The sequence below is a fragment of the Podarcis erhardii genome (genome assembly GCF_964252035.2).
Source record: "Podarcis erhardii genome assembly, chromosome: 12".
In the NCBI taxonomy this organism is placed as follows: Eukaryota; Metazoa; Chordata; class Lepidosauria; order Squamata; family Lacertidae; genus Podarcis; species Podarcis erhardii.
Window position 1 is genome coordinate 38,764,811 of NC_138513.1, and position 12,422 is coordinate 38,777,232.

Here is a 12,422-nt window from a genome sequence, read left to right on the forward strand (position 1 = left end):
ACTACAAGAAAGAAGATTCCACCTAAACATTAGGAAGAACTTCCTGACAGTAAGAGCTGTTCGACAGTGGAATTTGCTGCCAAGGAGTGTGGTGGAGTCTCCTTCTTTGGAGGTCTTTAAGCAGAGGCTTGGCAACCATATGTCAGGAGTGCTCTGATGGTGTTTCCTGCTTGGCAGGGGGTTGGACTCGATGGCCCTTGTGGTCTCTTCCAACTCTTTGATTCTATGATTCTATGTCCTGTCCTGCTTTAGCATTCCTGATCCCAGATGAACCACATCCTAACATCAGCTTCAAGTCCATGAGCCTTGGTTTTCTTTCTTCCCTTTAATAAGCAAGATGAGAACGTCTGTATTTCTGAGCTGCACTTAGTTGATCTACTGTGTTCCCCATTTTAATGCATTTCATCCCTTTTCATTTCATTTCCCCATGGTTTCTTTATACATTTTCTTTTGCAATGCATTCAGTGTGATTTGATGCAAATGGAAAAAAAACTTTATTTAAAAAGCTCGAATTCATCAATATTGGTATACAACAAATCTTCACTGTTTTGTATGAAGAGTGGATCTGAATCACTTGCGAACTATGGTCAGGGTCTATGGTGTTTTGTGGTCAAACCAGGGCTTTCTTGGCTTCCCAATCCCACCACAGACCCCCTGAAGAGCTGCTCCTGAAGGCCCTCCTGAGCCGATTCAATAACAGCATGATAGGTTGGAGGGGGGGGGGAATCACCAAACCTCATCACATGTGTTTGCATACCATCTTTCCCCGAAAGTAAGACATCTCTCGAAAATAAGACCTACCGTATTTTTTGCTCTATAGGACACACTTTTCCCCCTTCAAAAATGAAGGGGAAATGTGTGTGCGTCCTATGGAGCGAAGACGCCATAGCCCCGTGACCCTCTCCCAGCTGGAGAGATGACGCGCAGCTATGGCAGGATCCTCTTTAGCCGCGCACCACCTCTCCAGCCGGGAGAGCACGTGCGGGGCAAATAAGCCATAGCCCCGCGACCCTCTCCCAGCTGGAGAGGTGACGCGCGGCTATGGCATGAGCCTCTTTAGCCGTGCGTCACCTCTCCAGCCAGGAGAGCGCGCGGGGGGCAAAAGAAGGCATAGCCCTGCGACCATCTTCCAGCTGGAGAGGTGACACGCGACTATGGCAGCGGCCTCTCTGCTGCGCCTTTCTGCTGCTCCCTGACCTGCTCTCTGGGGCTGGTGGTGGGCTTCCCCCGCCAGCCCCAAAGAGCAGGTCGAAAGGAACCTGAAGCCTGGAGAGTGAGAAGGGTCGGTGCACACCGACCCCTCTCGCTCTCCAGGCTTCCAAGGTAGCCGCCTGAACGGCACCTTGTTTTAGAGCAGGAAAACAAGAGGGGGAAAATTCTCCCCCTCTCTGCGCAGCGCCTCCTGCCGCTTCGCTGAAGGGGCACTGGGCAGAGAGGGGGAGAATTTTTTTTTCTTGTTCTCCCCCCTCTAAAACAAGGTGTGTCCTATTGTCCGGTGCGCCCTATGGTGCGAAAAATACAGTACTTCCAGTTTTGCCTTTCGCTGTAATATAAGGCATCCTCCAAAAATTAAGGCCTCCCCCAAACATAAGGCCTCCCCGGAATATAAGGCCCCCGAAGCTACCACAAGGCGTCTGACTTCTCTGGACCGTAGCGGCAGGCGCCGCCATGCAGCTCACTGATTGGCCGCAGCACAGCTGGAGCTGTTTAGGCAGTGCAAGGTCTCTCTAAATCAGAGAGCCCACACCACCGCCAGGACAAACTGTCGCCTGCTGCTCGCTCTGCCTTGACAGAGTCTGGCTGACTCACAATTAGACAATAAATGTGTACCGTATTCTTCATGGAAAAATAAGACATCCCCTGAAAATAAGACCTGGTGCATTTTTGCGAGCAAAAATTAATACAAGACGTTGTCTTATTTTCGGGAAAACAGGGTAGGTGTGATTTTCGCTCAGTGACAACTTTGGATTCCAGCCGGCTGCGGGTATTATGGGCTACTATTCCCTTCCACCACCCCCACGGATGACATTTCTGCAAGAAGATTTTGGCAGGTCACTTCCAAGGCCTTACTGACATGCTGTGTGCTTTTTGTTAATAATGAACTTTAGTGCACACAGCATGTTGAATATATGTGTCCTTCAGTTCATACTTTCTGAGTGGTAAGATTAAAACATGGTTTCGTTTGTTTTAATGACTGCCTGTGCAAATTTAGACATCACATTCTATTCAAATTGAACTCACAAGGATGTTGGGGCTATCCACTATGTTTCATGAGACATAATTAGTGTTTTCCTAATATTCGAGGGAACAAACAAGAAGAGTGAGTTCTTATCCATAGCTTCTCTCTGTTTGTTTTTTTAAAAATCTATTGGGAAAGGGGAATGAATCTCTTTTAAGAAATATCCCCTTGGAAATGCAGCCATATCTGCTGAAACTTGTCTAGCATAATTCTGATTTTGTCCTTGGACATTTGCCAGGTGTTAGGAAACTTTGATCAGGTATATTGTGAAATATTTGTAACACACTGGTCGAAGTGCCAAGAAAAGACCAGTCTGAAAAAACAAAATCTTCCTTGCAGATATTGTATATAAAAAAATAATGGGGGGAGAGGGGCAACAGGGAGTCAAAACATGAGTCTTGGAACTGCATGTAAAAACTATTGAGTGAGCAATGTGTATTTGTAAGCTTTCAGGGATTTGTCATTGGCCATAGAGGGGGAAGGGTATAGTGAGGATTTCCATGTGCACAAGAGACATTGTAAATCAGACTACTCACTACAATAGTACTACTCAAAGGTAAGAAGACATTTCCTCCTGTAACTAAGACCAACCAAATCAAGCATAATAGCACCATATGATTCCTGTCATTGTTTCTTGAAGACTCATTTTGAGAGAGGGCTTCTGAAGTCTTCAATGCAAAGGACACACAGCCACTTTCTAGTAGACTGGGCTTTCAGTTCTCCACCATTAATGCTTCAAATCTGTTGTTAATACTGCATGAAGGCAAAGTTTCCAACATGGCGCTTTCTCTTTTATCCAGCCCTTGATCAGTGGTTTGATTGTTCTTTTTCCTGCGCGATTTGGGTTTCTTCTTTTTCTGGAAGAAGTCTGGCGGTGCTATACCTTTCACTATATGTATCATGTTGCTGTAAAGCTGGTACATTTTTGGAGATGCACTGAGCAGGTTCTCTGGTGAGGAGGAGGATTTAAGCTCACGATACAGTCTGTGCACCAGGGTCCCATTGTAAAGCCTGTCAAAAGATGGGAGGGAAAGTAGTTAGCATCCAGCACAGCTTGGTGCTGTTGGTACAAGTTATTATTTTATGGTTTGAGAACTCAGATGTGAAGGGTGTCCTTTACGACATAAAAATGTATTTTAAGACTTTGTATTTGAAGCAGGTACTTAAAAGCACCCAGCCTCCTTCCTCTCCTGGTTTGATAATATTTTTAGAGGTCTTAAGAATCGCCTCGTATCATGGGGATGAAAATGGAAAAAGCATAGAGGGAGTTTGGGGGCTGGTGGAGGAAAGTAGAGGAGAGAATTCACTTGCATCTGCCACAGGACAACTTTCTTAAAGTGAGATGGCTGTAGGGACAAGGAGGAAGTCTGGCTACGCAGAACAAATAGAGAATCTGGATGGAGGAGGCCAATCGTATAAAGAGCAGGCTTTTGGAGAGAGAAATCAGAAATTGCTGAACTAGGAATGATGGAGGAAAGTCTATGATAAAGGATTTGATCTTGGCAAACCAAGAGCTGGTTTGATGAGGCGACTAGAACTGGCCTGGCTCCTTCCTGCCCAAAGTGGAAATACAGAGAGGGTGAGGTGGAGTGGCCATAATCAACACAGAATTGTGGAGTTGGGAGGGACCCTAAGGATCATCTAGTCCAAGCCCCTGCAATCCAAAACATGTAGTTGTCCCATATAGGAATCAAACCTGTAACCTTGGTGTTGTCAGCAGCACACCGTTAACCACCTTGCTCACCTTACGCCTCGTCCAGTAAACTACCTTGAGAGAGTGCTTAGACTTGGGACTCAGCTATACAGCTGCAAATAAAACGTTTTAAATGTGTTGTAAAGTGCAGTATACAAATGTGACACTAGATGGTGATGGTGTGCTATGGCAAATTCAATATATTTTTTAAATGTTTTTTTAAAAAAGTGTTTTCGCAGCGTTTTTTATGTGTGTGTAGATTCCACCTTGGTGTGTGGGTCTTGGGAGAGGCTAGGGAAGCCTCCCCCAACCCGGTACCATCCAGATATTTTGAACTACAGTCCCCATTGGCCCCTGCAAACACAGCTGTCTAAAACAGGGCACCAAGTTAATGAAGCCTGGACGAGGAATTCTGTTAGTGTACCTCTTAGGCATTTGGGTAACAGATTCCTTAGCCAAGCTTACCAACATGGCCTTCAGTCTGGTGTTGGAGCCCCATTTCTCAGTCCTGGGGAATTTTAACATTCACTCTAAGGCTGTTTTGTTGGTGTATCTCAGGACTGTGGGATCATGGGGCTGTTTTATGCATTTCTGCTCCTATACGTCAGGGTGGCTAACCTCTGGCCTTCTAGTTTTTGCTGGACTAAAACCACCACCATTCGTGACTTGGAAAAAAGTAGTGGGAAAAGAGCAGCTGATTCAGTAGGACTTGCAGCCTTGGGAACTCTTACCGTGTAAGATCTGGCTCAAGGAGAGGACTACAAAGCAGTTGGTTGAGATACAATCCCATCTGAAGGCAGCACTGCCACTGGCAGAAAATGTGGGCAGCGTCTAATTCCATTGCTTCTTTCTGAGATGTGTCTTTTTTCCATTTCAAGAACTGTTCGTACACAATTTTATCGATCTCAATTGGTGGGCACTTGGGATCTGGACACGAATTAGGGGGTGGGGAGAGAGAATTCAGAATGTTTTGAGACATTTAAGTACAAATGCATGCATTGCTATTCAAAATATTTGAAACATAACCATCTCTGCCAAATAGTAGTCACGGCCTACTTGATAACACCTAAGCCTATTAACATGTTAAGAGAAAGTGGGGTTGAAGGGCTGGACCCAGACCAAAGAGACCAGCATTGAAATCCCCCACTCTGCCAGAAAGTCCACTGGATGACCTTGGGACAGACACTGTTTTGCAGTCTAACCTACCTCACAGGGTTGTTGTGAGGAGGAAATGGAGGGGAAAGGAACCACGTTATACTGCCTGGAGGTGCTTGGACCAGATCAGCGAGGCTGAGAGCTGAGGTGGGGTGTCTTGTTGTCTGGGCAGTCCAGCCCCAGGCGCCCTGGGGAGGTCAGTTTGGTGCTGCTAAAGCAACGGTCTGGTTTCACCCCTGGAGGTGCACTCCGTGGTCTCTTGAGACAGATGTAAAAGCCCCAGTGTGCAAATTAAGAAAAGAGTCATTGGCAATGCCAGGACAAAAAAGAGGACTAAAGCTGAACCTACCTGGACTATGTATCGCTTTATCAAGTTCCCCAACTACGACTCCAAGTAGTAAGGCTTTTGTGTGCTGTAACTTCGCTTTGGGTTCTGAATACTGCGTCCAGTAACAAGTCACGGCCAGAGGAAGCCGTAGGTGACAAGGAACTGGCTCCAGGATGCTGGCTGTCACTCCCAATGTCTCCAACAAAAGGATCAGGCGGTCTGCTAAGGGAACCTGTGCATAAAGAAATGGCCAAGCCTTCATGAAATTTCATCTGGATGTGAATCATTTTGCAGCTGGTGTGGGTCCAATTGGGATTACGGGGAGATCTCTGGATGCCAGGCTGGCCACGGACATCTCCATCTGGCTGGCCCTTTCAGCTTTCTTAAGCAACCAGGGCAGAGGTTTGCAACCTTTTTGAGCCCACGGCTCCCTTGACCAACTGCATTCTTTCTGTGGCACCGCTATGACTCATCTCTTCCCTCACTCATCTCTTCTTCCCTCTCCTTGGGAGTCCTCTGGGCAGCCGCAGCTGCCCCCCGGTCTCTGAGCTGCCCCCCAAAGAGAGGTTCCACCTCACACTGCCCCACAGGGGCCTGGGAAGCACCCCCAGGCCAGCCCCAGAGGCACCATTCGCCTGGTGAGCTTGTAGCCAGGGTTGCTGCAACAAACAGCTGTGCAAGCCTTTGGGAGGCAGAGATGTGAGAGGGACAGAGGCCAGTGTTGCCCGCGGCAGCCTGACCATCATTCAAGGCATCCCAGGGTGCCACGGCAACTGGTTGAAAACCACTGAGTTAGGCTAAAGAGCTTATTTACTGAATTTAAATCCCATCTTTTATTCCAAGGAGTACATGGTTCACCCCTCAGTTAATCCCTGCAACGACCCTATCAGAGGGTGTGACTGGCCTGAGGTCACCCAGGGAACTTCACGACTGAGTGGGGATTTGAACCCTCATCTCCCAGGTCCTAGTCCGACACTCTAACCCAGGGAGGGGGGAGGGGAGGGGGGAAATGAACGAATTCCTATGATAACCCAGAGATGCACTTTAAATAAAAGGGCACATTCTACTCATGTAAAAACACGCTGATTACTGGACCGCCCGCAGGCTGGATTTAGAAGGCGATTGGGCCTTAGTTTGCCTGCCCCTGCTCTAACTACTACACCACACTGGTTTCCTAGAGTACGTCTGCTGTGGGACAGCTCTATAAATTAAATAGGTAAATAAATACGGGGAAAGCCAAATGTCCCTTAGAGAAGGATCTGAATTACTTTCCTTGAAACTTGAATTTGTTTTATTCTGGATCGTTTTATTTGATGATTTAATGTGTCGTCAACCATGGTGAGATCTTTTCATTAAAATATGAAGTGATAAATAAATGAAATGAACAATAATAAGGTTTTTTTTTTTTTTTTTTTTTTAAATGATGCCTAGACATTCTATGATGGTGACTGCAACCGAGGTGTAAGATGCCATTTGGCGCTTCGCTTATCTGTCTGAGTTTCTAACACTGCTTAGGCTCCTGCTAACCATTAGGAGGATGCAGGTAGTGCTGTGGGTTAAACCACAGAGCCTAGTTCTTGCCGATCAGAAGGTTGGCGGTTCAACTCCCCGCGACGAGGTGAGCTCCCGTTGCTTGGTCCCTGCTCCTGCCAACCTAGCAGTTTGAAAGCACATCAAAGTGCAAGTAGATAAATAGGTACCGCTCCAGTGGGAAGGTAAACGGCGTTTCCGTGTGCTGCTCTGGTTCGCCATAGTCATGCTGGCCACATGACCTGGAAGCTGTATGCCGGCTCCCTCAGCCAATAAAGCGAGATGAGCGCTGCAACCCCAGAGTCAGCCATGACTGGACCTAATGGTCAGGGCCCCCTTTACCTTTACCTTAACCATTAGGAATCTTACGCAGCACTTTTGACATTTCAGCAAGCATTGCCCATGTATTTTCACGTGTGCCTAACTGTAAAGGCTGGAAAGCTTTCTTTTTAAATAATAAATTGAAAGCCGATAGCCTCAAGAAGTTGGATTCTGTGCCCAACATCACATTATTTCCTTCCCCCCCCCCCCCAGAACCGCAGTATTCAAACACTACTGATATGTTTGCTTTATGCCTGCCATTTTGAGCCATTTACCTCACTTAACGTATTCAGAGAGTACTGGTCGCTACAAAAATGTCCGGACAACGCTGCTGCTTGGACGAATGATTTCTTGAGTGCTCTTTGTATTCTGTCAAATTCATGGAAAACGCGAGTGGGTTCTTTTCCCAAGGAGGTACTGACCGAATGCTGCGAAACACCCAGAAGTAATCCATAGATGATTTGTCGAATTGGTAGAGATATGGCATTAGCACTAGGCCTTTGCATATTCTCTACCTGAACATGAAGAATTGTTCGTTTTAATATCAGGGCATCACTGATGAATGGTGCTATAAGGCCTTTTGCTAACGCAGTAAGAATCCACGGAGGCAACTCCAATTTCTTGGCTTCCTCCGATTCATAAACTCCATTCTGGAAAAAATCTTTGAGATTGACACTGGACGGTTCGTATTCCTCCATAAAAGTACAGAGAAGCTGCCTTGTTTCCTCTTTTTCGTGCTTGTTAACGTACTTCAGTACATTTTCTATAGCCTCAGCAGGGTCAGCAAAGCGAGACAGCCAGTTCAGCAACCCTTGAATGCGGACGTGCTTTCGACATTTCTGCCTGGAGCTTCCGATGGGAAGGCGTACCTTGCTAAAGAACATTTCTATAGCCGGCAGGTTAATATGATCGTTGCCATTCATCACCGCAAAGAGAGGCAGGAGGGTTTTGTTCATATTGCTGAAATGGCCACAAAACCTCTCTAACGAGAAGCGCCGTGCTGGGATATAGCAGTCTTGTGAGTCTTTGCACGAGGCCAGGCTTCTCCACTGAAAGTAATTCAGAGGACAATAGCCGGCTTTCAGGTCAAAAATGCAAAAGTCGCTATCTAAAGTTAACACCGGGCAATTCAAGTGATTGGCTAATGACACAATGTCCCTGTCCGCTTCTGAGAAAGACTGGACGAAAGGCACTCGCAAGCTGGTCAAGATCTGCTTGAAGACTTCTCTAATGAGCAAAGGGAGTAGACTGCCGCCACCGCCGCCACCGGAGAGACAATAGGCTGACAGGATTTTCTCCCGAGCTCTTTCCTTGATGGTTGCAAGCTTTTTGTCAGACGCATCGCACCCTCCATCTAGCACGACGTACGGCCGGATGTTGCACAGAGTCAGCGTTTCAAAAAACTTGCAGGCGACATCTGCAAACGAATCGTAATCCCCTCCGCGCCGCATGTCCAAGTTGGAATCAAAGTAAAGGCGATGGTACAGGTTATTTCCGTCAATTACTATACTGGTGTCCCTCAACTGCAGGTCAACAAAGAACTCTCTATGTTCCCCTATGTAGCTCATTAATCCGTGGATGCCCATGTTGCCGGGCTGAAACGCCCCTGGTGAAACAAAAGAAGAAATTAGCCCTGCAGATGCAATGCCCAAACAGTGCGATTCGAGGGGAAACAAGTAAAAAAATCAAAACCTGCTGTCGGGATTGTATCTGGCACCCTTTTCAACTGGATGATTAATTGGCAACCAATGACCCATCTCAATCTGATTTGGAGCCGGTATTTTGTTGGCCAACAAAAAACAAAAATAAAGGAAAGAGGTTTGAATTCAAATTGCTATAGTCACAGATACCAAATAAGTCTGGTTTTTCCTAGACATTTGATCAATTTATTGAAAATCCGCCCGGATGTTACTGCCGCCCGCTGAATCCCAGATATGTCTCCAAGTAGATTAATAGATTAATTTGATGAACGTTCAAAATGTATCCATTTTACCTTTGAACCCATTTTTAAGTAGGGTTGGGCGATATCGGGTGTTCAACATTGTGATACATCCACCAGCTAAACATCATGCTATACTGATATATCACGATGTCTGAAATAAGGATGGAGCTATGTAGAGGCACTGGCTGGCTTCACGGTTTTCCCCGCATTGTGATTTTTGCATAGCGCATGCGCGCGCACACACATCATGATTCACAATATATTGCTAGGTCAAAAATTACAAAACAGATACCGTATGGACTTCAAACCGGTTTTGGAAGATGTATTGATATATTGCCCAGCCCTATTCTTAACCCATATAGTCCGTATAGTTAAAGCTATGGTTTCCCCAGTAGTGATGTATGGAAGTGAGAGCTGGACCATAAAGCAGGTTGATCGCCAAATAATTGATGCTTTTGAATTATGGTGCTGGAGGAGACTCTTGAGAGTCCCATGGACTGCAAGATCAAACCTATCCATTCTGAAGGAAATCAGCCCTGAGTGCTCACTGGAAGGACAGATCGTGAAGCTGAGACTCCAATACTTTGACCACCTCATGAGAAGAGAAGACTCCCTGGAAAAGACCCTGATGTTGGGGAAGATTGAGGGGACAAGGAGAAGGGGATGACAGAGAACGAGATGGTTGGACAGTGTTCTCAAAGCTACCAGCATGAGTTTGACCAAACTGCGGGAGGCAGTGGAAGACAGGAGTGCCTGGCGTGCTCTGGTCCAGGGGGTCACGAAGAGTCGGACATGACTAAACAACAAAAAACAACATTCTTAACTCAAGGCTCTATCCTCCTCCCAGTGTTGGCCCAGAGGTTTTGCTGCTATCCACTTATACAGCAAGGCCTTCAAAGATACCACCACTTCCCCCCAAATTTACTGAAGGGACTGTTGGTAGAGGTTTCTGGCAGGTGCAGGGCAACAAGAGAAGAGATCTGGATGATGCCACAAGCATGCACTGCAGTGCCCAGGGATGCAAGAAAGCACAGCAGCTACATTACCTGGCATTCTAGGATGTATGCTTGTGGCACCATCAAGTTCTGAAGGTTCAAGCCCCTCCTAGTTGCTCCCCTGGCTCTGTTAAGTTTTGGGGGAACAGAGGAGAGGTGAGGACTCAAGAGAAAGGTGTATCAACACAAACCCATTCCATATTTCACCTCAATTCATTTCATATCCATCTCTCTCTAGTAGGTTCTGGGCCTCAAATGAACTTTGATTCCAGAGACAGACCCATAAAATTTTGTGCCCAACCCCATAGATCCTGGAATCTGCTCTATCGAGAATTGGCATGTCCTTTACTTTTAAAAGCTGTCAGAGTCTAGGTACATGGGGAAATGATACTTAATGGGGAACGGAAGCACACAGAAAAACAAGTATGATCAAGCTCATTACCAAGCTGTGTAATCAACAGTAGGTAAAAGAAGATTAGCGATTATCTCACAAATTTCAAACAGTTTATGTGAAATTGTAGTGGTATATAATCACCCTTGGAGGACAATGAATGTCTGCAATAAAACAGCTAGCACAATTTGCAAAGCTAAGAAGGTTTGGTTTTAAATTGGATGGAGGACCGCGCGTTGAGATTCCAGCATTGAAGGGTTGGACTAGATGACCCATGGGCATAGCTGTCAACTTTTTCCTTTTCTTGCCAGGAATCCTATTCAGAATAAGGTAATTTCCCTTGAAAAAAGGGAAATGTTGACAGCTATGCCCATGGGGTCCCACCATGTATGGACACAATAATGTATATGAAAACAGAGGGCTTTCTAATCCCACGTCCTGGCCTAGACTTTCAATTTTTCTTTAACAAGTGCCCTACATACCACCCAAAGGCTAGGTGGGCCGATCACCTTATGGAAACATCACTGGTGAGATGATGAGAATGTTATGGGGAAAGGCTATTCCTTTTGAATACCTGCCTCCTTGAGCATTTGTCAGAGGCAGGAGTGGCAACCAAAGAGCTGTGTGCAATTTTGAGGAAGTCTCAAGCCTTTAAGAATTCAAGTTCCTCCTTTCGGTTGGAGTCCATGTTACAGGAGTTCCACTGCTCACAGGATTGATAGACTCATAAAGTTGGGCGATACCCCAAGGATCATCTAGCCTAACCCCCGCAATGCCGACATCCTGCCCACAGCTGTCCCTGGCGGGGTGGAACCCCAGCCTCCCTGTGCATGGGTGTAGCCATGATTTTTGTTGCGGGGGGGGGGGGCAGAACCTCAGTTTCCCATGCATTTTTATTGAATTTTATTGATTTGTGGGGCAGCTATCTCTTCCTTCTCCCCCCTTGGCTACGTCCATGGTTCTGTGTGTTTAAATACATGGACAGGCAGAAACTGGCTTATCTGAAATTGCAGAGAGCTGCATCTGTTGAATTTCCGTCTGCTGGGCAGCTTTGAAAGCGGGTGGGTGGGGTGGGGGGAACCTAGTTCCAGCAGCAGCAGCAGTAGCAGCAGCAGCGACTTTTCTTCTTATCCACTTCCATAAAAGCAGAGCTGGAAGGGATCCCGAGGGTTCTTTCTCGCGCAACCCCTTGCAAAGCAGGCAGCGGTCTCCCATCCAATTTGAAACCAAACCGGACCCTGCTTAGCTTTAGCAAACGTGCCAGCAGTTCTATCGTTCGCGACGGAGGCGGACAGCTCGACCTTACCTGCGTTGCGGGGGCGCTCCCAACAAAGTATCTCCCCCCCCCCACCCCCAAGATATGAGGCCTGTGGAAGCGTCCGAGCCAGTAAGGGAAAGAGGGCGGGGCAAAGCAGCCCCGTTTCCCCGCCCAGGGAAAGCAGCGCGCCTTCGTCACGCGCTGCGCCGTCTCCTAGCGACGCGAGCCAAACACTCGCGCGGCGGGAGGTTTGCGAATCCGACCGTACCAAGGAGACAGGTGTGCGGAGGGGTGGAGTGGGAGGCACGCACCACAGCGACTTTTATAGGGGGGGGCTCTTCCCTTTCCCCACCACCACCCCCGCAATTAATATTGGGCTCGCCTCTTCCGCTGAGTGAATGGACAAGGTAAACGAACGGCGCTCCCTCAGCCCCTCATATTCCAGACGTCGCTCGATTTAAAGTATATATAATTAATATATTGGGGGGGGGGAGAGAAAGGAGCCTCTCTCAAGATGGAGGGGACCCGTTCAGGTAGGCCTGGCCGAGGCGCCGACGGCCCTACAAGATG

The 12,422-nt window shown here is 47.2% G+C and overlaps 2 protein-coding genes and 1 long non-coding RNA gene across 6 annotated transcripts in view; 2 read left to right on the top strand and 1 right to left on the bottom strand.

The window, feature by feature from the left end:
• The first annotated feature begins 235 nt into the window (after window positions 1-235).
• LOC309325839 lies at window positions 236-2,354 on the top strand. The gene is made up of 2 exons (XR_014150061.1): window positions 236-747; window positions 1,934-2,354. It is a non-coding gene; the product is annotated as an uncharacterized lncRNA (long non-coding RNA).
• Window positions 2,355-2,460: 106 nt separating this feature from the next.
• ASTE1 (asteroid homolog 1) lies at window positions 2,461-12,028 on the bottom strand. Its single transcript, XM_081882082.1, has 5 exons — window positions 11,901-12,028; window positions 7,542-8,872; window positions 5,437-5,647; window positions 4,664-4,859; window positions 2,461-3,250 (listed from the first exon to the last, which is right to left on the bottom strand). The coding sequence occupies exons 2-5, from the start codon at window positions 8,850-8,852 to the stop codon at window positions 2,953-2,955; spliced, it is 2,016 nt and encodes a 671-aa protein (XP_081738208.1). The 5' UTR covers window positions 8,853-8,872; window positions 11,901-12,028; the 3' UTR covers window positions 2,461-2,952.
• A 10-nt stretch (window positions 12,029-12,038) lies between these two features.
• The window catches only part of NEK11 (NIMA related kinase 11), a 91,745-nt gene continuing 91,361 nt past the window's right edge, over window positions 12,039-12,422 (top strand). For 2 of the 4 annotated variants that reach the window (XM_081882103.1, XM_081882107.1), the window contains exon 1: window positions 12,106-12,259. The gene's annotated coding sequence lies outside the window, so the exon portion shown is untranslated. Of the gene's footprint in view, window positions 12,315-12,422 lie in introns of all 4 variants that reach the window. The other 2 variants (XM_081882106.1, XM_081882104.1) reach the window with 2 other exon arrangements.

Coding starts and splice junctions, on each gene's coding strand:
- ASTE1 (XM_081882082.1), bottom strand. CDS start 8,852: ATGGGCATCCACGGATTAATGAGCTACATAGGGGAACATAGAGAGTTC. Junction 5,648..7,541: donor CTCTGAATACGTTAAGTGAG/GTAAATGGCTCA, acceptor CTTTATGCACAG/GTTCCCTTAGCAGACCGCCT. Junction 3,251..4,663: donor CTTGAGCCAGATCTTACACG/GTAAGAGTTCCC, acceptor ATCTTTTGACAG/GCTTTACAATGGGACCCTGG.